Below are 25,277 nucleotides of genomic sequence, written 5' to 3' on the forward strand. Positions count from 1 at the left end.
ACTGTCGCAAATGGGCCACCTTGGCATTGCCCATTTGCAGAAAAGTAACTACCATTTTTTATTGGAATTTTAAATGTTTCTCCTTTTAGGGCTGGAAAAGCGTCCTGCAACTATGCGCATCTTTCCCAGGGTAACTTTATTCACTCATGTATAAACCAGGACGGGGGAACATAAATCCAGGAATTGGGTGGCAAAGTTTGACTCAATTCATCTTAACACCAGGACGGGGGAACATAAATCCAGGAATTGGGTGGCAAAGTTTGACTCAAGAGGTTCCAGTTGAATTGTTACTCCTTATCATGTTCCCAGGGTTTCGTGATATCAAATACTTGCTGGCGCACCTATTTGCTCGTATCAGGCCTGGGGCAGTACCCCAGACACTTTCGCCGCACGTCCTGGCTCGAGCGGCAGGCCCAGCAACCCTGTCCCGAGGGCGGCTTATACTCAGTCGCCACGTGGCCCTGGGGAGGCTCGGGAGCAGACCCGGAACGGCGCGGCTGAGGCTGGGGCCCCAGAAGGCCCACATCTACCCCGCCGCGAGGAAGGCGCTGCCAGTGCGGGCACCGCGCCTTCGCCCAGGTCTACCACTGGGCACACTCTCCTCCCGCCCAGAGCCGCTTCCTTCCCGGAGTGTGCGAGGGAACCCGGTTGCGGCCCGGCTTCCCGCTACCGCCGCCGTACGGAACGCGTCCTGCGGTCTCTGCGCAGGCCAGAAGAAAGCCGGCAACGCCGCCCGGGAAGGGGGAACTCGCGGCCGCCCAGGCGCGCTCTCACGGCGGCGCGCGCGCCCACGGCTCGGCCAGCGGTCCCCGTCTCCGGTGACGTGGCGATGCGCGGGCGGAGCCAAGGTCGGCGGCGGGCGGGGGAGGAAGAGCGAGGTGAGCAGGGACGTCAGACTGGAGAGCGGAAGGTCAGGGAGGCTTGGAGCGGAAGTGAGACTAGGGAGCCTGTCCGCCATTGTGGACCCGAGGAGCGGAGAGCGAGAGAGGGAAGAGGAGCCTGCAGGCGGAGAAGACGGGCCCCTTCCACCGGCTCCCGAGCGCGAAGCCCTCTTTCTGGCCTCTCAGCGAGCGGCGGCAGCGGCGGCGGCTGGAACGTCACCCGGCCGAGAGCGGCAGCCAACTGCTGTGAGTGCACGGGGAGAGGCCCAGGCGGCGGCGGCGGCAGCTCTCGGGTTGCGGTGAAGAATGTCAGCCACTAGCGTGGATCAGGTGAGGGAGCAGAGGCCTCAGGCTCGGCGAAGGCCCGAGTCCCGGAGCTCCACCCTCGCGCAGGACTTCGGCTCCTCCCCGTCGCCGCCGCTGTTGGCCCCATAACGGTGCCCCGGGCGCAAGTTGCTGCGGTCCTGCGGCCTGGGCCGGGGCGTGCGTCCTGGCCCCGGAGCCTGCGGCCCAGGCGGCGGGCCGCGGGCCGCGGTGGGTGGGGAAGCACTGCCCTCATGGTCTTGGGCGCATCCCGAGGGCGACAGATGCGGGGCGGGGACCAGCGGGCTCAGGGAGCCAGATTTCCAGCGGCTGGGAGGAGGTTTAAAGGCTGGAGGTGGCCGGGTGATTGGCTATGGAGGATGTGGTGGGTTTTAACTCCTACGCGGATTGTTTAAAATAACTTGTCTTTGATTAACACACTTTCTCTCTCCTTCTTTCTTTTGTTTTCATTACCACACCTTTCGTCACAGAGACCTAAAGGGCAAGGAAATAAAGGTGAGTTTGGATATTTTATGTTATTTCGTAGTGTTGTTTTAGAGTCACTTTAAAACTGCGCTGAGGGGCTTTTTGTTTTTGATCCAGTCTTTTTTTTTGAAACGTAAGATTAGAGAAGCATTGATCACGCCTAAGGCAGTCGAATGCTATTCAAAACTTTGGTAGTTCCTTGCTTTGAACCTAGTTTTACAGAAACCAGAGCGGTCCAAGAAACAGTTTTTCTAGTTGCATTTTCAGTTAAGGAGGTATTATGAGTGTAGTAACATTTCTGTAATTTTGCAACTTATCTGTGTTACATAACTTGGGCCATAAAAATTTCTACAGATGTGTCGGTCAGTGGACATGTTGGACATGTCTTGGTTACACTGGAACATGCAGCTCACACAGTATTCCATGTCACATTGGTGAAAATTGTACTGTTTATCACTGATTCTGTTGAAATCAGTTGCAACGAGGCAGTAGCACGTGAGAGAGAAAAACTCAAGGCATGTCATCTTTCTGTTTAGTCCTGATTGCATGGTGTGACTCAATCTGATGTTTTAGAAAGAAATGGGAAGGAAATAATGTGTGAGGTTTCTGGCAGGATTATCTGATTAACTCTTAAGACTTAAAAAAAAATACTGTTGAAAGTAAAGTATTAAAAAATTGTATTTCGTATTTATCAATCTGGAATAATACAATCAGCTGACTGAAACAGTCATGTGACATTAGTACGTATAGAACAATAACTGCTTTCTTGGGACAGTGCCGGTTAACATTACATCAAATTACATATTTATAACAGGGCTTGAAATAAGTCTAAATAGAATTATGCTTCCTGTTTTTTATTTCAGTAGCAAAGTATTTCCTAGAAAATAAGATCTGCAACAGCGTTTTAGATGTAAGTTCGATGTCTTTATTGGTGTTCTTTATAATCTTAGGGTTTTTATTTGCTATTGCAAATTTGAAAGGAACAGGTTCTGTATACACAACTTAGTTAATTTTGAGTTTTAGTACATTTTATTTGGGCATTTGTATATACCAGATAGAGGCAGTGTATTAGGTAACAAATTTATTGCTTTGTTTTGATTAAAGATGTATTTTTTGCAGTATATAAACACTTAGAAATTTTAATTTTGTAATATAATTTTTAGAGTATGAATGTTAGGGTTTTTTTTTCCTATGTTGTAAGCATAAACCTCAATTTCATATGGTTAAATTATTTTAAATGAGTTTTTAAAATTTTATTTGTAATTAAAAAAGGATGATCCATTAATTTTTTGTTAGTCTGCCCATTACGAAGTGTATAGACTTGGACATATGTGAAATCTGTGGTCATTATTGCCTAGCATAAATTATTTTATCCTAGATCTGTGGGGAGGTGGCACTTTGCAAGGCTATTTGAAATGCTAAGTGTTTTGTGTTACCTGCTTTAAGGTAAGTATGCAAGTTCTTTGAAGTATTTAACTTGTTTAACAAAATAGAGCATCTACAGCTTTATAAGCTTTTACTACTGTCAGTTTGATTTATGACAGTCATTTCATGTAGGTATGTCCTAGTAATATCTTGACATTATAGATACAAATTTATATTGACTAAATATATATTTTTTGGTTATTAAATTTTTTGATACATCACTGTCACCTCTGTTAGTTGTATTTAGACATACTTACAAGGTATTTACTTGGATAGTTCTTCATTCCTAGAAATTTTCCTTCTTTCCCTCTTATTGTTCAGTTGATAATTTCAGTCATGGTGAGAATGATGGACTGGGAATCCTAGAAGACCTGTATTGTTATACTTGCTGTGGGTATTGACTTGGCAAGTGAACTTGAACACAATTCACCTTTTGGTCAGAATTTGTCCTCTATAAAGTAAAAGTAACAATTCTAGCCATAAATCCCATTGTAACTCATGAAAATTGTTGTAATTACAATAGTCCACTTATCTAAGTAGCTATTATATTTGCTGGATTTCTTCTCACCTTCCTCACCACATCTATTTTTAAGGTGCAGGAAGACTGTTGCCTAAGACATGGCAGGAAGGAAAAACTACTGGCCTAAAAGTATTGGTAATCATTTAAAATCCTTTAAAGTGTTAGATACTGCAAGTACACAAATACATACAGATTACTTGTATTTTTATGCCTCTGCAGGGAGAATAACAAGGTGAAGGCATCACCTGCAGTGAACTGATATGAGTAGCCAAGTGTGCGTTTGAGAAAAACTACTCTGCCTTAGCTGGCTTGGTTTTCAAGCTAATAAAATAATTTTACAATTACTCTCTTTACTTTTATGAAGCAGAAAGAGGTTATATTTCTTGAACTACAGCCTCAGCATTCTGAGAATATGAGTATTAAATTTGAACTCAGAACTTAACAAACTTATGAAAAATACATGTCCCTGAGGAGGTGCCACAAGTTTTGAAAGCATAATCTTTTTTCAGTTAATATAATTTCAGAGATGCTATATTTCTATGAATTACCTCAGTTGAAAGCGGTAGCCTAACACTTTTCTTCAGTGTCTTTGGTTTTCTGCTAAGTTTTTTTCTGTGTATCCTTAGTGGCCTAAAGGCATTAAAGGAACTAAAATTTAAAAGGAGTCAATCTCTTTGTAATGCAGAAATGCTTTTGTAGTATAAATAATTCTAGGTTTACTTATAAGTGTGAATTCTTTTTAATTGTGGTTTTCCCTATGTTAAATATTAGAACTCTGTTCTTTGCCAGGACAGTACTGAAGAATAGTATACATGTAAGGATAATTATTTGCCTGTTGGTCTATAATTTAAAACTGACTATATCACTTCTGTTTTTTAACAAGTAGAATTTTTAGTTGCTGGAATGAAAGTGTACTGTTTTTTCCCTGTGGGAAGCCCAGATAAAAGTGTCAGATCCCATACTCCTAGAAGCCTCAGGCCTTGCTGCCTGCTTCCTCCTATCCCTTAAGTTTATATATAGGCAAATCTCTGGAATGGAATTGATCTTTTCCCTCTCCTGTCTCTTCCCCACCCAACACAGAGAGAGATTCATTGTGTGGTACTACTGCAATTTAAAAGAATTAGGTTGAGTTTGCCTATCCTTTAGTGTTTCAGAAAAGTAGTGGAAAATGCCTTGTATTTTGGCAATATTCTTTTGTCTCCTCTCCCTCCTCTCTCCCCCTTCCTCTGGAAATGATTGCAAAGAACTTTACTGTCATTTTGGGCTTCATTTTATTATTAATCCTCAAAACATTCCTATAAGGAGATAGAGGGTATATGGTATTGTCGCTGTTTTTGTAGGTGGGAAAACATGATGCCCAGATCTGTTGACTTTCCTAACTTGATGTAGTCAGGACCAGAGCAGAGAATCACCTGGCTCCTAAGGCCCATGTTCTATCTTGATTTGACTCTGCTTCATAGAGCAGAGGAAACAGGCGAAGAATCATGTAAGTCATCTGTTCTTTTTTCCCTGAAGAACTTGTACAGACTATGGAACTGGCTTGGATTTCATTACTCTTTAATGGCTTTCAGTCTCCAAGACATTAGATTGTCATTAAGTAATATTCAAATACTAAAGTCTTTATGACAATTGATTTTCTTAAAGAAAGATATGCTTCTGAAACTCAAGGGCTAGTTTCTTATTCAGATTCTGATTTAATGCAAATTGCTTGTCAGTATGTGAAATACTTCTAATTAAACATTTTTTTCCTTAGATTGATATACTCCTTGAACAATCTTTTAGGACTTCTTAGACATTTATGCATCATTTATAAATGACTATAGACTGTATTTACTTAGTGTATAGGAATATTCTGTTCTTAAGTCTCAGCCTCTTAGGATAGAGGAAAATAGTAAGAATATCAGTATAATACATATTTAGATAAATTTTAAGTAGGTACTTATTTTTCCTACATTAGCCATATAGACTAAATTTCTGAGACTCTAATGAATAGTTGTCAAGTGGGTAGCTGTTTCAGATACTAGAATTTACTAATGTAGTCTAGTAGTGTGATGAAGAATTTTTTTCCAGAAGCTATAGGCCATGTATAAAGTTTTACCATTGCCTTTGATAAACTAGTGGTAAAGCTAGTGGTAAAGGAGAACAGGTATGTTACAATCTCTTGGGCTGAAATGATAACTCCACCAGAAATAACCTGAGGTACTCCTCCTCTTCATTCTAGTGGCTGTTAACATTAAAATTCTGGGAAGCACATTTAGCTTGACCTGTCTCTCATGCAATTCTAATCAAATACAGTTAGACTACCTTAGTGGAGCCAGGATCAGGGTGACCTTCAGGTGCCCTTGTAGTCTCAGGGGAAGTGTAGTATCATACGAGGTATACTTTAAAAGCTCCACAGAGTAAGAGTATCATTTCTTTGAGTGATTAATTCTACCCAGTGAGTGGCCAGGAACTAAGAGATTTCACCTGTCTTTGTTCTCATGTCACTGTCAACTCATACTACTACATTTTAGGTGATCTTAACTGGGAAAATTAGAGAAAATAAAAATGTTTACAATATTTAGAGATTAGGAACACATAACTTAAATCCATTGCCTTCAACCTTGTTTTCTAGTACTTTGTGACTGTTTTTGAGCAATAACTCTTGAGATTTGTTTCTAAACAATTAGTCAGCATGCATCAGAAACTTGCAACTTTTTTCATCGTGTGTTTCAAAAGTAAACTAGAATAGTATGTTTACATAGACAGTGCTAACACATTTATGTGGTCCTAAAGTAATTTTTAATCCTATTTAGTTCTTGTAATATTTTATGTAATGATATCCAAGATTGGGAACTGTTACTGAATACTCAGATAACATGAGGTAGGTACTGTTAATAATCTTGAACAGAGAACTAGAGTGAGAGAGGCTAAGTCATTACCTAGAGATCACCCAGTTTGTCCATGTTACACATGGGATTCAAACCCAGGACCCTCTTACCTCAAGCCTGTGCTTAAAAGCACTCTGACACAGAGTACAAAGAATAACAACTTCATTGATCATTTATGGAAATGAGTTTTGAACATATATGGCATTTTAAGTGATCCTCTGGTTTTCTCGTGTTGCAAGAGCAATCATGGTTATCTTTAGTGTCTTGATATTTATTTATACTTTGATTTGAAAGTCTTCATAATTTTTTGGTTTAGAGTTAAAGCCCTTTTTAATTTAGATTTTTCATATTGTATTTATTATTTTTGATACTGCTTTAAGTGAATTTTAGTCACTTTCTGTAACTGGAGACATTGATTTACTGCAACTTTAGTTACCAAATAAAGTTATATTCTTTATATATCTTATTGGACTAAATAACATAGAGATTTAACAAAGGTGGGGAACATTCAGAAATCTCTCTTTCCTGCAACACTATTTGAAGTGTTTATTTTAGACTCAATCAAATACAGTACTAGTGAACTCGCCCGACCTTTTAATTTAATTACCCTCTACAGTCTGGAGATAGGGATTTTACTTGTTTTTTGTAATGGTAAGAGTATATATAATTTGAATTTATGTAATCTTGAGCTTATATATAAGAGATGTGTAATTTTTTGGCAATACATAAATATTTGTACCCAAAATTAAGTTAAACCTTAAGAGGGTTTTTAAATGGAAAGAAAGAACTCAGGGTAATTTTTTCTGAGTTGGTTTGAAAAACACTGAAAATGTTAGGTTATTCTGTGAGTTTCATAAAGATAATTACAACGCATCTAATACAAACATATTTTTTAGTTTCAGTACAAAACGGTTCGATTCATCAAAAAGATGCTGTAAATGATGATGATTTTGAGCCATACTTAAGTAGCCAGACAAATCAGGTAAGTCTGACAGTCTCATATTTAGGAAATTAAACTTACATTAGTATTAAATGGTTTTTCAAATAAACATTTTAATTGAATGGATAGCCATAACATGAATTAGTCTATTGTGCTTGCTTAATAATGAATAGCAGTTGCAGGTTTATGGCACAGGAGGAGAGTTCTTCAGAAATTGTAGGTGGCTGAAACTAGCTTTGAAATGTAAAGATTTGAAGATTAACATTATTTGTATATGTTATGGTTATTTTTCTTGAATGTGAAAGAATTTACCTTTTTAATGTCATTGCCATGTTTTCCTAGCCAGAGCAAATCCAAGGTTTAAATACCTGGTAGTTTGTGAGAGGACTAGTTTGTGCCTGAAATTTTTGGTTAAATACGGTTTTTTTTTCTTCTCTGCAAGGCATTCCATTTTGAATGTCATTGATTATTAGAGTTTTAATATAACCTGGTAATGTAGAGAGTAGTATTAAAGGCTTTATAAGCATACATGTAGGCATGGAGAACTTCTTCAAGTAACTGGTGGTTTTTGAGGTTCCTTTGTGTCTAGGTTTTTTTTTTCACCCACAAATAACCTTGTGAATTTGTATGTAGGAATAGTTCATATTTAAACATTGACAAACAAAGATACAATGTTATTTGGTCTCTATCATTTCAGAAACCATTTTTGCTTAAATAATAAAAAATATGTCTACTAGAAATAGATTTTTAAAAAATACACTTTAATTATTAACCATTTTGTTTAAAACATTGGAATGAAACTGCTCTTGTTGTTATGCTTTAAGAAAGATACGAAAAACATACCTGAAATCTTAACCTCTAGATTCTTTTTAAACTATAAAAGAACAAAGAACCAAACATTATCACAGTTCCAGGGAAAATCTGAACAAAAAGTAGTTCCCAGTTTGTGGAATGTAAGATTATTTTTAGGACTGTGGAAATCCATGGTTATGTTCTACCTGATCTACCACTTGATCATTTCTTTTTAACCACCCACTTCTATCTGTTGATCTACATTCCTAGTATACATTGTTGAGAAGTAATAAATAAATGACAAAGAAAATAATGGTGGTAATATGTGTGGAAGTTTGCCAACTCTTAAAGAAAAAATTCATTCAGTACTTATATAATCTAACTTTGGAATCTCAATAAATTTACTTTTCACCTGAATGTTATAAAAGAATATATCACTGGAAATAGGGGAAGATAATTTGTTGTGAAATGTAGTGCAGATTTTAAGAGAAATATGTAGGATTTGGGGCCCTACGGGGATCTCAGTTAACATCTCCTACTGCAGTTTCCCAACTTTTTTGAGAAACTCTGATATTATGAGGTATAATAGATAACTTCCTCAGAAAAGTCTCCATGGATTAGATAAATTGGGGAAATTTGTTTGGTTTCGATTTTAGATCATTGTTTTTTTTGCTCTTGATTTCATACTTCATATAATGTAAAATGAGTTTTTAAGACAAGGAGGGATATAAGATCCTCTGACTTGTTCAAACTCTGTTTTCAATGAACTTTAGTGGAATTGTTACCTCTAAGAATCCTCTTGTTTTACTTGGTAACAGATTTTTTTTTATTAAGGTATTATTGATATACACTCTTAGGAAGGTTTCACATGAAAAACAATGTGGTTGCTACATTCACCCATATTATCGAGTCCCCCACCCATACCCCATGGTAACAGATATTTTATAATTTATTTCTCACAGGGGTTTAGAAGATTGTTTTTTTTGACATTCTGCAATGGTGCTTCAGGTCCGCCTAAGGCGGGGGAACCAGTGGAGGGGTACCCTATATCCCTCTGGTGTGGCAACCAGCCCTGCTCTGCTTTTTATCTGTTTTGTATATTGGAATTCTGCATAAGATTTCACTTGTAAAAAATCTTTAAAAGTGTTAGAAAAGCATTATTTTTCATGTGTTAAAGGCATTTAGTGAACTCAGTTTTTAAATTATATCTTAAAAATTTCCTTACATTAGGGCAAAAATATCTATAAAGATTTGTTTTAATGTGATTAAATGGGAAATCTTGTGCTTTATATTTATCATTTTAATTCATCTAATATTTCAATCAACGTATTCATAAGCTTTTATAGAAAAGTTTTAAAATTTGATACTCAAGGAGGCTGTATTTTATCTTGCTCTCTTTGCCAGTACTAATGAGTAGTTTTTTAACTATTATCCTTCTCTAATACTAAGAGTAATTATCTGTAACTAGGGCACATACTTACTTTTTAAAGAATACTAACACTCTAGAACATTGAAAACTGAGTGTATTGGAGAGAAAAACTGAAAATTAGCTGAAATCTTAAAGATGAGTTATTCCGGAATTTAAGTAACTCATAGTTACTTAGGTAAAGATATTTTTGAAAATTGGCTTTTAAGGCAGACTACTGAAAACTTGATTTATTGGTGAAATATCTCAAGTAATTATTTGCAGATTTAAAGTTATGCAAGTACAGTTCCTTGAATCAACCTAGTTGAAATAATTGTTTAATTAAAAGAATTTTCAACTAAATATATAGTATGTCTTTAAAATTAAATCCCTTCATCTGATTTTAATATTATAAAAAGAATGAGTCTTTTATCGGGAGAGGTATTTAATGTTTTTGAGTAGTGATCTAAATTGTTCTGTGTACTTAGATTTAATTTAGTTCAAACCCAGAGGTACTTTAAAACAGGTTGTTGGCTTATGGCAACATACTTCTTGTATTTTCTAATGCTCAGCTTCTTAGAATAGCTTTTATATTAATTTTTAAAGTAAATGTGTTTTACATCTTAAAACTAGTTGTCTATAAAGTTCCTCAGGATAATCTAACAATTAAGTTGTTGATTGGAAAATTCAGATTTATTTGGTACTGTTAAAGATGATATGCAATTTGTGCATATATATTTGAAGAATAAATTGAAAAAAATGAAATTTGAGTTTGTTGTACATATGGCGAAAATCCTAGCCATATTTACCAGAGAAGAGGTATAGAGAACTAAGAAATAAAATAATATTTGTAATTTTGTTATTTTCTGTCCTGTCATCACTGCCTTTAGTTAAGGTTTATATTATCTCTGCCTTTTGGCATAATTTTCTAAGTGGTAATTCTGTGTTGCTACTCGTCAGTCTTCATGAAGTCCAAGTCTGATTGTACTATTGCCATGAAAAGAATTACCACAACTTAACAACAGTGGATACATTTATTATATGAATTCTTATTAAAATGGCTCTACTTCACACTCTGCCCTATCTTGGGTTAACCTCCATCTAACTTGCTCAAGGAAATAGGACGTACCATTATTTTTTGAATTTTTTTTCATGATCTCAACCTTTGTATTTACATGTTTAGTTTATATACACACAGACATACTCCTATATCTGTCATTTTATGAATTCTGATTTCCTCAGAATTGGATACTTGCTCTGTCCTTTTTGTATGAGTGTTTGCTTTGTACTTCTAGTACAGTACCTATCAAATTGTAGGGTAACATATTTCTTACTAGACCTGTGAAGTGTTCCAGGTCAGAGGCTGTGTTCTTCATGTTTTTGCCTCTCGTGAATAGAACTGTATCTGGCACATAGAAGGGATTCATTGAGTGTTCATTGAATGAATGCATTAGGTTGTCTGTTGGAAATAAGGGATTAAGAATTATTGTTGATGAAATATTCAGGTTAATTGAATATGACATATAATACTATTTTCTTATATCTTTATGATTAGATTTTTTTGAAAATACAGCATTTTTAAAACAGAAGAAAATATACATAAGCATTAAAAGTATACTAAACTTAACTTTTTGTTGTTTAATTTAGAAGTCAGTTCTAGAGTTTGAAAAACCTCAGGTTCTTAATGGAAAACAGTTTTTGTTTTCCTCTGTGCAGAAGTGCGGTTATTGGTGAATAATGCTTTAACTTTTTTAGTTGAACTTTTAAGATGTGGTACATTGCTCTTTCTTGGAAATTTGGATATTTATGAAGTAAAAAGATTAAGTTACTGTAACTGAAAAGGCCTTATTTTTAGTGGAGCTGTGTTAAAATGTCCTAAGGTCAGAACAGTAGTCATGAACTTTTTTCTTCTTCAAGTTTTCTTTGAGATAATGGAAAAACAGTTGAACTATATCACAAGGCTAAGGAATAAAAATTATAATGACTTTATAATTCTAAGGAAGAACATTGATTTTTTTTTATATCATAGTTTCCAAATGAAAAAAAAACAAAACAAAGACTAAAGGTAAGGGCTTAATTAAATCTGTTTTATTTCTGTATAGCATTTTGCAATTAACAAAGTAGATTTAAAAAAATCTTTACTATTGATTAGAGCAACAGGTATTATCAAAGAAACAGTGTTAGGGAAGTTAAATGATCTGATGAGATCACTGACATAGAATGTGGAAGAGTAAAGCATTAAGCCCATATGCTTTACTACATCATGCCATGACTTCATACTCTTTGCAGTTTACTATTTGTTATATTATGTGTTTGGTGATTAATTTACATCTTAAGGGAGCAAGTTAAGCTATTGTAATATAATGTTGATTGAATACTTGTGTCCTAGGTACTATGTCTTTATTTCCTTTTAATAGATGGGAAAATGATTCAGAATTTAAGTAACTTGGCCACTTTTCCTCCCTGGGCTGGGATTAGAATTTAGATACCTCATGTCTTCACTGCAGCCTTACAGTAAATGGCCATTATAGGTTGTGTTTCTAAGTTTAGGCTGTGGGTAAAGGGTCTATGGATCTGTTGACACAAGTGTGTTTAATTGTATTCACTGATTATTATATCACCACATGTTAATGTTATTTTTCTCCTTCCAGCTAACTCTTTTGAGTATGAGAGAAATATCAAACATTTCACATCATTTGGTTTAAATAAGCTATTTGGACATGACATAAAGTGTTTATGTCTAATTATAACCACGTTTTAAGTAAAAGGTGAAAGTAAATTTTGAGTTTATTTTCCATCATCAGTAAGTGGAAATTTTGTTCCTCTTGCACTACGAGGGTACATCCCTCTAGTTGATGTTCCACTTAGCTAGTAATTAAAATTTTATCTTAAATTTAGCAAAATGTATTTCAAAGTATTTCCAGTTACAGTTAAAATTCTACCAGTTCAAAATGTGTTGACCTTATCTTTCTTCCAAGCTTTGAAGAGTTTCCTGTGACTTTTTTCTTACTAGAACCAGACTGAAGCCTTGCTTTTTGAAAGGACACTGTTTAAGTTACTTTCATAGAGTTAAGGAAAACTCTAATTCAGCAAAACTGCTGAAAGAATAGGGAAATAAATGGTTATGTTGTTTAATAAACTGGAGAAAGCAGGCATTTATCCAGTATAGTCAAGGAGTGTAGTAATAGTAAGACTGTGGACAGCTCTATAGTCAGACAGGGACAGCAGTGCATCTCTGCTTGTTAGCCAGAGTTATCTTTGATAGCCAGTTGGATTAAAGGAGAACATTTTAAAGCATTTAAACTGACTATTTTGACAAAATTACTAATTTAGGGTTGAAATAGTCATAGTAAAAATCATGACATTTAAACATAATTGAAGATATCTAATAAAACCCCCACACCTGAAAGGGTTTGGGCCTGTTTCCAGAACCAGAGGTGACAGATTAGCAATAATTTGTTCCCCATCAATTGAATAGTGTAGGTTGGGGGTTTTCATTTTTTAGGAAACAGTACAGATGAAATAATCAGTTAAAATGAGTTTGACAGACTGGCCTAGGGACCAAATCCAGTCTATGCACTGTTTTCAATGAGAAGACCATGGAGCTAGTAGCTTTTTTAAGGGAGTTGTTAAAAATGTTACTATATGATAGTGACTGGCAACTATTTGGCTTGCAAAGCAAAAAATATTTCTCTGGCCCTTTAGTTTGCTGATCCCTAGTTACTGTATGGATACGGGTATAGTTATTTCAGGAACTTGGCATGTAACTGACATGCAAACTTTAGCATTTGCGATGGTGAAAAGATGAATATTCTTACTGTATTTAAACTTACATTGAATATACGTAAGTTAAGAATGTAATTTTGTAAACACTGTTATATAAAGAATGAACTTAAAATTTTTCTGCCTGGTCTGCTTTTCCATTTCCACATCCAGGTAAGGACTTAACTGAGTCCAGATTTTCGTGCCAGTATTCTAAATTAAAATTTCAAAACTGATTACCTCCATATTCAGCCTAGTTCTCTTACTTCTCCCCCATGTGGAATTTATTTACTTCTTTGTGTTTTATCTTCTTAACTGATTTCTTTTAGAATTAGTATTTTTTAATTAGGCATTCAGTAAATGGTAAATGGTAGGTAGTTGAAGTAATAAATAAAAGGATACCTTTAGTTTAAAAGAGTTTTTAAAATCTTAATTGATTATATGTTCATGTATATTGGCTGAACTTCTGTTCATTTTTATTAAGCTTTTTAGAGTTAATGTCAGTGACTTGTCACTATGAAGCACTATGAATAGTTTTATTTATAGTAAATAGTCTAGTGATCAGTTTACATGTATGTGTGCATCATCTTCATGGATAGTAAAGTTTACTCGTTATTTATTCAAGAATTTTTTCTATAAGAACTGTTGTGCTTCTGAGCTTTCCTCAGACTTCTCTTTTGTTTGTGTAAAAGTCAGTATTTCCAGTGTTGGTCTCCCTAGTGATACCGGTACTGTGTTGGTTTTGAAGACACTATTTCCTTCATACTAATATAATAATATTGTTATCGTTCTTTGAATATATTTTCAGGATGATTAATAATTAGCCAGTATAGTTAAAGAATATGTTCAACTAGATTAGTGATAAGTAACACATATATTTCCAGTTTTGCATACAGTAAAATATATGTAATATCAAGTGAATTTAAAGGTCTTTTTTTCCTTTAAATAATAGTAAGTGATAAGAGTTATTTCTTGCTGTTAGCCCAAACTTTACTGGAAATACTCAGTAACTATCATAACTATTTATTTAAATGCAACCTTTTTTGATTTTTTAAGTTGTTTTAATTTGTTATATCAGAATCATTTCCAGAGACAAAATACTAGCTTTTTCATAGGCTAATTGTAACATAGGCAGTTGTAACAGTTGCAGGCTATGTCACAAGTAATTTAATAGTAGTAAAGCATCTCAGTTTTCAGTGATAGGCCTTTAACAAATAATTGCAAATGAATTCCAGGTAGTATCTGTGATGTTATTGTCACACATTTATGTAGACATACTTTCTCAAATGGGAAAGCAGTGGCAGAATATTCCCAAGACAGTAACAGAAAAGAAGTGGGTTGTGGGGGGAGGTTAAACACTTTGCTCCCTGGAACTTGGATTGAGAATATCTATATAAATTAGATGAATAATCAGCCTTCAAAATGGTATTCACCTTTGCAAGGGGACTAGTCCTGACTGGATATTAGCTTAATTTTTTCAAATCATCAAAAGAAATCCTTAAAATACTTTATTTCTTACATTGGCTATTAATAAGTTTGAGTTTTTTTTTCCTTTAATAGAATTTGGTGTCTTTATTTTTGTCAAATTACTGAATGAATAGTTAACATTAAAAGTAAAAGTTAATTACAGTGATTTTAGAAAAGAGTTACAGGAACTTAGTATTTCTAACTTGAAATTCTGATAAGAAAGGTTATACATTTATTGTGTAAAATCTGGAAGGACAAAGAAAAGAGGCAGTTTTTATACTACCATTAAGAAACCACAGTATGGATTTTGTTTCACTTCTATTTCAAAATTCAAAACAAAGCAGGAAGTAAATTTGGATCTTGCCATATGTGTAATCTTGACTCTTTTTTCTTCTCAGAGTTGAGCATTTATCCATGTTATTTTTTTCTTTATGAAAGTACAAAATTTAATTGCTGTAGATTCCATCATATAGATGTACTGTAATTTAACTTCTCTATTGGCATACCTTCCAGGTTTGTTTAATCTTTGCATATAAATTTTTGGATACCTCAGTTGCATAAAATAAAGCTGGCCATGAATGATCACTCCGCCTCCCTAACCAAAAAAAGCCCTATAGTTTTATAACAAATAATTTATTTTAAATTATTTGTTATATTTTAAACATATATTTTAAAATAAATTTTAAAATATTTTAAAATATTTTAAAATAAAAGTACTTATCAGCAAATTTTCTGTTGATACAAATAGGTGTGAAATTCTAATTTTGTGTTCTCAGACTAGTTGTCTTTTTCATTTATTTACAACTATTTGATTTTAATCTTTCAGGTATCATTTTTCCCCCTTATTCTTCAGAGGACATATCTCTTCTGATTACAATCTTTTGTTTTCCAGAGTAACAGCTATCCACCAATGTCAGATCCATACATGCCTAGTTACTATGCTCCATCCATTGGATTTCCATATTCTCTTGGGGAAGCAGCATGGTCCACGGCTGGAGACCAACCTATGCCATATCTGACAACCTATGGACAAATGAGTAATGGAGAACACCATTATATACCAGATGGTGTATTTAGTCAACCTGGGGCATTAGGAAATACCCCTCCATTTCTTGGTCAACATGGATTTAACTTTTTTCCTGGTAATGCTGATTTCTCTACATGGGGGACAAGTGGATCTCAGGGACAATCAACGCAAAGTTCTGCTTATAGTAGCAGTTATGGCTATCCACCTAGTTCTCTTGGGAGAGCTATTACTGATGGACAGGCTGGATTTGGCAATGATACTTTGAGTAAGGTGCCTGGCATTAGCAGTATTGAGCAAGGTATGACCGGACTGAAAATAGGTGGTGACCTAACAGCTGCAGTGACAAAAACTGTAGGTACAGCCTTGAGTAGCAGTGGTATGACTAGCATCGCCACCAATAGTGTGCCCCCAGTTAGCAGTGCAGCACCTAAACCAACCTCCTGGGCTGCCATTGCCAGAAAGCCCGCCAAACCTCAACCGAAACTTAAACCCAAGGGCAATGTGGGCATTGGGGGCTCTGCCGTGCCACCGCCTCCTATAAAACACAACATGAATATTGGAACTTGGGATGAAAAGGGGTCAGTGGTAAAGGCTCCACCAACCCAACCAGTTCTGCCTCCTCAAACTATAATCCAACAGCCTCAGCCATTAATTCAGCCACCACCACTGGTGCAAAGCCAACTGCCTCAGCAGCAGCCTCAGCCGCCACAGCCGCCACAGCAGCCAGGACCTCAGCCGCAGGCCCAGCCTCACCAGGTGCAGCCCCCACAGCAGCAGCTGCAGAACCGCTGGGTGGCCCCTCGGAACAGGGGTGCTGGCTTCAATCAGAACAATGGAGTGGGCAGTGAAAACTTTGGTTTAGGTGTGGTTCCTGTCAGTGCTTCGCCTTCTAGTGTGGAAGTGCATCCAGTGCTGGAAAAGCTAAAGGCCATAAACAACTATAATCCCAAAGACTTTGACTGGAACCTGAAGAATGGACGCGTGTTTATAATTAAAAGCTATTCTGAGGATGACATACACCGTTCCATTAAGTACTCTATCTGGTGTAGTACTGAGCATGGTAATAAGCGTTTGGATGCAGCTTACCGTTCCCTGAATGGGAAAGGCCCACTCTATTTACTCTTCAGTGTGAATGGCAGTGGACATTTTTGTGGAGTAGCTGAAATGAAGTCTGTTGTGGACTATAATGCATATGCTGGTGTCTGGTCTCAGGATAAGTGGAAGGGCAAATTTGAAGTTAAATGGATCTTTGTCAAAGATGTTCCTAATAACCAGTTACGGCATATTCGCTTAGAAAATAATGACAACAAACCAGTTACCAATTCAAGGGACACTCAAGAGGTACCCTTAGAAAAAGCTAAGCAAGTGCTTAAAATAATTGCTACTTTCAAGCATACCACCTCAATCTTTGATGACTTTGCACATTATGAAAAGCGTCAAGAGGAGGAGGAAGCCATGCGTAGGGTAAGAGTATAGTAATTTTTTCTGGGGTGTGCATGGATGGGTATGCTCTAATGCCTTTTAATTGTACTTTCTGAATTCAAGAATGTTTAGTCTGAAGGAGACCACCCACTTAGTTTACGAAACAATTCTACAGACAACCTTGATGGCCTCTGATGCCACGTTTGAATCATTTCCTTTTCCTTCTCTAAGGTTGCCCTTTGAATTTGCCAGTTCTGCATACTCCTCAGGTGATAAAGGTTGCTCAGTCTTGTTCATCAAAGTTTAATGAGTTCTACATTTATAATTAAGTACACTTAGGCACTCCAATCACCATCACTAATCTGCAACATTAATTTTATGGGAAAATATGTTAGGGTTTGAAACAGCTTATAAATAAATGTTTATTATCCATTTTGTATTTGTGAGAAATAAAATAGATTTTTTTTTCTCTTGAAACTCCTGAAGCATTTTTGTAATTTGTACACTTAAAGCACTTGTACAGAATAGAGTAAAGCTTTGACTTTAGGAAGGCAGCTTAGAATTAGGAAGACATGGGCTTTAGATTTAGACTCTGCAGAATTTGATTTCTAATTGTTATTTACTCTCTCTGACACTAAGGGAAAACTTTCCCTGAGGTTACACACTGTTATGCTTGCATCACGTCTGCCAATATTTGATTACAGGTCACAAAGAGCAAGAAAGGCTGGGACATGTTTCCTGTTCCAAACTAAAAAAGAAAATTGGAGTCCTGTTTTTAGGAGGAGAAGAAAGACTGAACGGTGTAGGCAGCTAGCGGATTTTTCCATAGACAATACATTCACGTTTCTTTTCAAATGAAGCAGAGATTAAGTTAGAAGCCTCTTCAGTAATTTAGGTTGGTTACTATGGAAAGCTCCTATGTAGAAATTAAGATAAAGCAGAAGCTTAACTCTATATAAAACATCAGTGATTCATTTGTGTTTGAACTGTGTCTTGAGGCTTTTTGGTTTGTGCAGAAGAGGGAACTGTTTCAACTAACATTCCTCACTGGTGAATAATGTTGAAATGACCCCAGAGCAGTGGTTTCCAAACCTTAAGGCACAGAAATATTAAATGTGGTGCTTCTTGGAAATGCACCCCAGAAATGTTATATATTTGATAAGGGACTTGGTGGGGTACATGTTTCAGAAGCACCACAGGTGATTTTGGTGCTAGTGGTGATGTACTGCTTTTGAATAATAAGATGCCTGTTTCAGGTTCTGCTCAACTATTTAAATGGATTGCTGAATGCAGTTGTTTTCTCCCAGTTAAATGTGGGAAGTTAGGGAAGAAGGAGACTCTAAAGCTTAGCTTCTGAGTTTTTGAGATCAGCAGCTGAGTAAATACTCTTACTGTAACTGTCATTACAAATAGTGGCTCAGGAAAAATGATTTGAGGTGTGAAAGAAAGGTGGGATGAAGGTGAAGATTTTGTTGTAAGATACCTTTGAGAAATACAGACAGTGAAATCTCCGATGAGGCAATTAGGTGTGGGAATCACAGAGTTGGGGAGTTTTGTTCTTAAACAGTTGGAATCCACAGAAATGGGATGAGATTACTTTTGGAGAAATGATATATGGCAAGGAAATATTTATCTGTTTCTGTATCTACCACAATGAAGGGGAGATCATCCTTGTGAGTCTTTCCACTGTTAACCTGCAAATAAAGAGCCACAATGAGAGGCAAATGAGCATTTATTTGGAATCAGAATTGCAATATGGGAGCACAGATTCAGGTAGAAATCCTTAAAGTGTCCCACTTGTAGGGTGAAAGCAAGGGGTTTTATGAAGAAAATTTAATGAGTTGAAGAAAAGAAACAAAAGGTTTCTGTAGGTACAGGCTAATAAGCTACTCTGGTTATATAATAATTGACCTATTAATTTCATCTTCAGAAAGTTCACAGCCATCAATCTTGTGATCAGGATGTCTGCTCTTGTGCTGACTTCTCAGGCAGTGGCTTAAAACAGTTGCCGTTTTGCCCAGTTCAAACAAAGATGGGTTAAGGCAGTTTCTCTGCCGTGGGTGTGTTTTGGCTCCAGTTATGTCAGTTTCACAACACATTTCCTCCCTACCCAGTCTGAAAATGCAGTCCTAATTTATTTTTATATAATTGTCTCAGAAATTATTTATGATAGTTGCATATTATCTTATAATCACATATACAACAGTGACTTAAATTTTATAGTTAAAAAATTTTTAATTTTACATTTAAATTGTTTCATGATTTACTTCCAGTCTTTTCATAGTATGTCTACCTTACCTTTGATAATGTTTATTTTGAATCTTCTTTATTTTTTTTTTAGGAAGAGTAATTTGATAATATGTTTAATTAAGCCCTTCTAGATGCAAAAAATGTGTCTTTGGCCATGATAGGTGAACAACTGTTTACTTGGATATAGAATTCTTGGGTCACAGTCTTTGATATTTTGCTTTATAGTTTTATATTTACATTATGTTATTTACAGTTTTATATTATGGAGAGGTCTGAAGCCGGCCTAAATCTTTTTTCTTTGGAAATAACTGTTTCTGTCTGTGCACAAAAGATTATTGCAATATTAACATGTAGAATGTGTACAATATTAGTGTTTTATAATTTTCCTTAGTACTTTATCTGTATGCCAACTTTTTATTTTCCTTTTTCTTGTAATGTCAAAAAATATGTACCTGTCTTTGAGTACCATTAGTCCTTATTTCTAGTATTTTTCTCTGTATTTGGAGTCTTCTGTGTCATTGATTTGGTTTGCTTTGTGTTAATTCTGATTTGTGATGTTCTGAATTCTTCAGTGACAGGTTTTAGTTTGCTCATATCATCACAGTTTGATCTCCTTTACGTCTGTTAATTTTTTTCTTATCTGAATTTCTTGATCCAGAGTTCATCTTGATTTTATTGAGCACAAAGATGACTGTTTAAAGTTTATTTCTCCTTCCTCTTTAGTTTGTATTTAGAAACGTTTTCCTCTTCCATATCCTTTCCAACTTTTCTTTTTTTTTAAATTTACATGCAGTAAAACAGTAAATTCTCTTTTGCTGACTCTTTGTAACTAGCACTCTCTTCCCCCATTCTTCTAATTCACTGGTCTGTTCTTTGCCGTCATAACGCATTTTCCATAAAGTCATATAAATAAAACTACACAGTGTATAATCTTTGGAGATTATGTATGTTGTTTGATATATATCAGTACTTCTTTCCTTTTAATTACTCACACCATTTTACTATATGAATTTACCACAGTTTATCTCTTCCTTCTTTGAGGGACATTTGGGTTGTTTACAGTTTTGGAGAATGTAAATAAAGGTGCATATCCCAGATGCATATCCTATAAATTCATGTACATATCCTTTCTTAAACATTTTGTAAAAATCATATGGTTAAATTAACTTCTTTGGTATGTACAGTGCTGTGAATTACAATACACACATAGGTTTGTGTAATCACCACCACCATCAGGATACAGAAGAGTTCATCATCCCCAGAAAACTGCCCTGTACAAAATACAAAGCAGAAGTACTTTGTATCTATATACTTCCTCCATGTCTAACCTCTGGCAGCTGTGATCTGAACTCATAGTTTTGTTAGTATTCTGTTTTGTGAATAAATTTCTCAAGACTTGTTTTGGCTTTCTTCTTTCATCCTTGAACGATGAAGAGAATTCAGGTCAGGTATTTGCTCCAGAATAGGTTTTTGCTTTTGTCTTTTTCCCTCTTCCCTTTAATTTTTGGTGTTAGTTGCATATTTTTGTCCATTTCAGATGTGGAGATGAGATTCATGATGTAAGTTTACCAGTTAAATGATTCATCAGCCTGTGAAGTGTAAGAAGGGGGAGCCAGTACAATGGCTATGCTAGGACATTAATTTTGACTGCAGCTTGAGTTTGAAGCCATGTCAGGGAAGAGATTTTCCTGCTTACTCACTCTTTAGTATTTGGGGTATCATCTCTCTTTGCCCAGTTTTCTTTCTGGTGTTGTTACCCCTTGTCCAGGCAGAACTTGGAGATTTTCATTTGTAGATTTTCTCTTGGATAGGCTTGTTTTTACATTTTGACTTTAGAGCATAATTGCTTTTAAGTACTCTTGGCATCCCAGTAATGAAGGATGTGCTCCCTATCCTAACTTATCCTTGGCTCCATGAAAAAGGACAAATTAGTGATGTTTTCCTAGAATTTCCTTTTCTTAACATTTTTTTCTTTTTTTAATTAAAAGAGTTACAAGTGATTTAGTGTTCTCTTTTAAAATGATTCCATTGGTCTTGTGTTTAGCTGAAATTCCTCAAAAGCTTTCGATATGTGGTGGTCATTTTCCCAGGTGCATATCCTTCAGACATTAGGTAAAGCAGGGTTTCTTAAGGCACAAAACAGCACTACTTATAAAATAAATGATTGATAAAATTTGACCAGATTAAAATCAATTTATTATAAAGTGCTTTAAAGAAAGTAAAAAGACATGCTGGGAACTGGGAGAAATTGGGACACAACTGACTGAAGATTAATATCAAGAATATATAAGAACTCCTTGGAATCAGTTTAAAAGTTCAATCCAGTAGAAAAATAGGTGGAATATATGGATAGTCATTGCACAAGAGAGGAAACAAATATGTATGTATAAAGTACATAAAAAAATATTTAGTCTTATAAATAATTAGGGAAATACAAATCAAGACTATTTTCTACCCATTTGTTTGGCAAAACTAAGAAATTTAATAGTATTGAGCATTGGAGAGACTATAGATCAACAAAAGCTGTTATAATTGTGGATTCATTAAATTGATACAGTGGGGAAGCATTTTTCCTTTTCTTATAAAGCCGAACATTTTCATATACATTGTAATTAAGCAGCTCTTCCCTAGGATATATACCTAAGAAAAACTTCCCAAATACCCCAGAAGACACGAGAATGTCCTTAGGAGCACAGTTGATAATAGAAAACAAACACTGGAACAACTCAAATATCCATCAGCAGGAAAATGGCCAGAATACATAGGAGTGATTGACCTACAGCTATGCAGCATTATGAGTGAATCTTTTTTCTTAATCTTTATATTTAGAAATAATTTAAGTTTATTTGGAAGAATAAGCATAGTGCATGGAATGCTCATGCCTTTTATCCAGATTGACCTATTAACATTGTTCCCTGTTTGCTTTACGATTTTTTGAACAATTTGAGAGTAAGGTCCATACGTCATGGCTCTTTACCTCAAAAAAGTAAAGTGTATATTTTCTAAGAATAAGAATATTCTCTTAACAACCACAGTATTCTTGTCAGTTGATCCAGAGTGTCCTTTAAGCCTTTTTATCTTTTTTCCAGTTTATGATCTGTGCCATGATCAGGTAAAGGACCTAGTAGCCAAAACAATTTTCAATAATAATAATAATTTTAGAAGGCTTATACTAACGTGACTTCAAATCTTTGTCTTTTCCAGCTTTGGGAAGATTTTTTCCTATGCTTTATAATAGGTTTTTGTAGTTTAAAATTTTACATTTGGGTCTGGGTCTGTGGTTACAACACTTTCTTTTCTTTCTGTGTTCATGTTTTTCTTTAATTTCTTGAACCTACTTGTAATAGCATACAAGGGCTTTAAAAGACTAATTCCATCTTGTCATTGCTAGGTCTTTTTTATTACTATTTTTTTTTCTTTGATTATTTTAACCTTCCAGGAATTCCCCAGTTTCCCTTGGCAGCAAAGCACCCTGTGGAGGAGCCAACCAGCATATCCTGTCTGGCTCTATACAACTTAAGAGTCCAGGCTCTCTGAGTGAAAGGGTATTTGTGAAATTTATAGCCTCAGGAGAAATGCATGCCAGTTATTGTAATATTTTTCTAGTTCTTTCATTCTTAGGTTTGAACAGATAATTCTGATATAATATTGGTATTTTTTAAATTAAAATCAACCTTGATGACAGTCAAGACAAATCCACTAAAATAGTTCATTCAAGGAGCAGACAATAAAATATAAAACAAAATTTGATATGTTGTTTAGATGTTGTTAGGGAGTATTCATAAGTAAAAGTAAAAGAAAACCAGAAAATGTTCTTGGAAAAGAGAAAATGATTGTTAAAATTAAAAAATCCATGAGCAAACACGAGTAATAAAATGTTCATGCTTTAGATCCAGTTGATGATCTGGAATTAAAGAAATTTCCAAATGAGCAATAGAGATGAAAAACAGAAATGATAAAAGATGTGATAAAAGAGAGGAGGCCGACTATCTCTCTAATGGAAAAGACAAAGGAAAGAATGAATAAAGAAAAATTTCCGAAGCTGAAAGGGTAACAAGGATTGGGCTTACAGAATAACTATCAGGATTATCTAAAATTGAAAAGAAAGGAAAAGAAAAGGAAAAAAATAATAAAAGACAGAATAGAAAATTTTAAGCTTCCTGAGCAAAAGACAAATTACCTACAAAGGAAGGAGAATCAGACTATCAGAATTCTCTCATCTACAATTCTGGGTACTGGTATGTAAAATTATTTCAGAGTAGAATGGAATGGGATATAGAATTATGTTCTTAAAGATGAATGTTGAATTATATCAGTGAAGGGGAGTGCAAAATAAATATTTCAGGTGCACAAGAGCTTAGCTGCATATCCTTCATGAGAAAGTTATTTCAGCAGGATGAAAAAGAAATTCAAGAAAGATAATACCATCTGCTAGCCGGTTATACTAGAACATATATCTCTCAACATGGACTCGTATGCATTTTGAGTCAGACAGGTCTTCATTGTATATAATGTATCTTAGGACTATAAGCATCTGTCCACTCTGTTAGTGGTGCCTGTGGTCGTTGAAGCCTGACAAATGAAATCAGCTCTTAGTGGGGAACCACTGACCTTGGAGAAGTGAAGGAAGCTAAAAAGAAAACATAAAATGTCTAATGATCTTTGCTGTCATTGGAACATAACTCTTTGTTAGCAGGACTTGATTTGTTCTCTGCTGAATTCCTAGCATCTAATGGCTTGGCACATAGTAAGTAGATGTTTAGTAAACATTTGTGAAATGAGTAAATGCTTTGAAGAGTTTCTTTTTAGAAAGTTTGAATGTCATAGAATTTTTCTTTAAATTAATTACTGTACTTCAGGAACTATGTACTCAATCAAGTTACATAATACTGCCTATTGGTTTTTCCATTTGTAGAAATGGACAATAGTATATAAAGATTCAATTATAGTTAGAACAAAATGTAAGATGGAGTGGGAGGGTAAGATTTGAGGAAAGATAAATACGTTATTTTTCTCATTTTTCTGAAGATAAAGGATAATTGTTAGAAGATGATATGAAGCAGTTGCGATGAAACATATTATTTGAAGTCATAAGGACAATCAGAACTAAAAATAGTGTGGCTTAGTGGAGGTAGGGGAAAGAAAAGGAGAATACAGCATTCACTGTATTAAATTACTGTTTATAGTATATCCACTGGAAATTGATAGTGTCTCATTTGATAAAGTAGGACATTTATGTATCAGTTTGCTACTTAAAGTTACAACAACTCATAAAGGAACTTAAAGTAGAAAGAGCTAGAAGAGGGTAGGGGAGCTTTACTTTTTACTTTAACTTGCTGTTTGTATATTCTCATGACAAAACTAGTTTAATTGGAAAATAAAAGAATGTTCAGTGTATATTTGTCCAATATAAATTTAAGTAATCTACACAGAATTTATTTTTGACTACTTAGGCAATGCTTTCATTGAAATTGTACTTTTGTTGTACTGAATGCAAGTCATTTAGATCCTAGTGTATTCTTTTATTTTATAAATCCTTATTGATCAGGAAACATAATCTGAGGTGAGCTTTTGATTCAGTGACTCAATTCCATATAGGAATAATTAGTTTTCAAATGCCTGTAATTAGTTTTGGCCCAGAATGTATCACATTAATACCATGAACTTTTATATTGAATTATCTGATTAATATAAAACATGGAGTGATATTTTGAGTAGTCAAATGAT

At 35.3% G+C, this 25,277-nt stretch overlaps 1 protein-coding gene across 7 annotated transcripts in view; it reads left to right on the top strand.

Annotated features, from left to right (window-relative positions):
- Positions 1–274: 274 nt before the first annotated feature.
- The window catches only part of YTHDF3 (YTH N6-methyladenosine RNA binding protein F3), a 38,072-nt gene continuing 13,069 nt past the window's right edge, over positions 275–25,277 (top strand). Inside the window, exons 1-5 of one of the 7 annotated variants that reach the window (XM_036998026.2) lie at positions 973–1,127; positions 1,676–1,700; positions 4,956–5,101; positions 7,382–7,467; positions 15,744–17,342. In XM_036998026.2, the coding sequence (XP_036853921.1) occupies positions 5,044–5,101; positions 7,382–7,467; positions 15,744–17,342 (1,743 nt within the window). In that variant the 5' untranslated portion in view covers positions 973–1,127; positions 1,676–1,700; positions 4,956–5,043. The other 6 variants (XM_017669867.3, XM_036998027.2, XM_036998030.2 and 3 more) reach the window with 6 other exon arrangements.

The sequence above is a fragment of the Manis javanica genome, chromosome 2 (genome assembly GCF_040802235.1).
Source record: "Manis javanica isolate MJ-LG chromosome 2, MJ_LKY, whole genome shotgun sequence".
In the NCBI taxonomy this organism is placed as follows: Eukaryota; Metazoa; Chordata; class Mammalia; order Pholidota; family Manidae; genus Manis; species Manis javanica.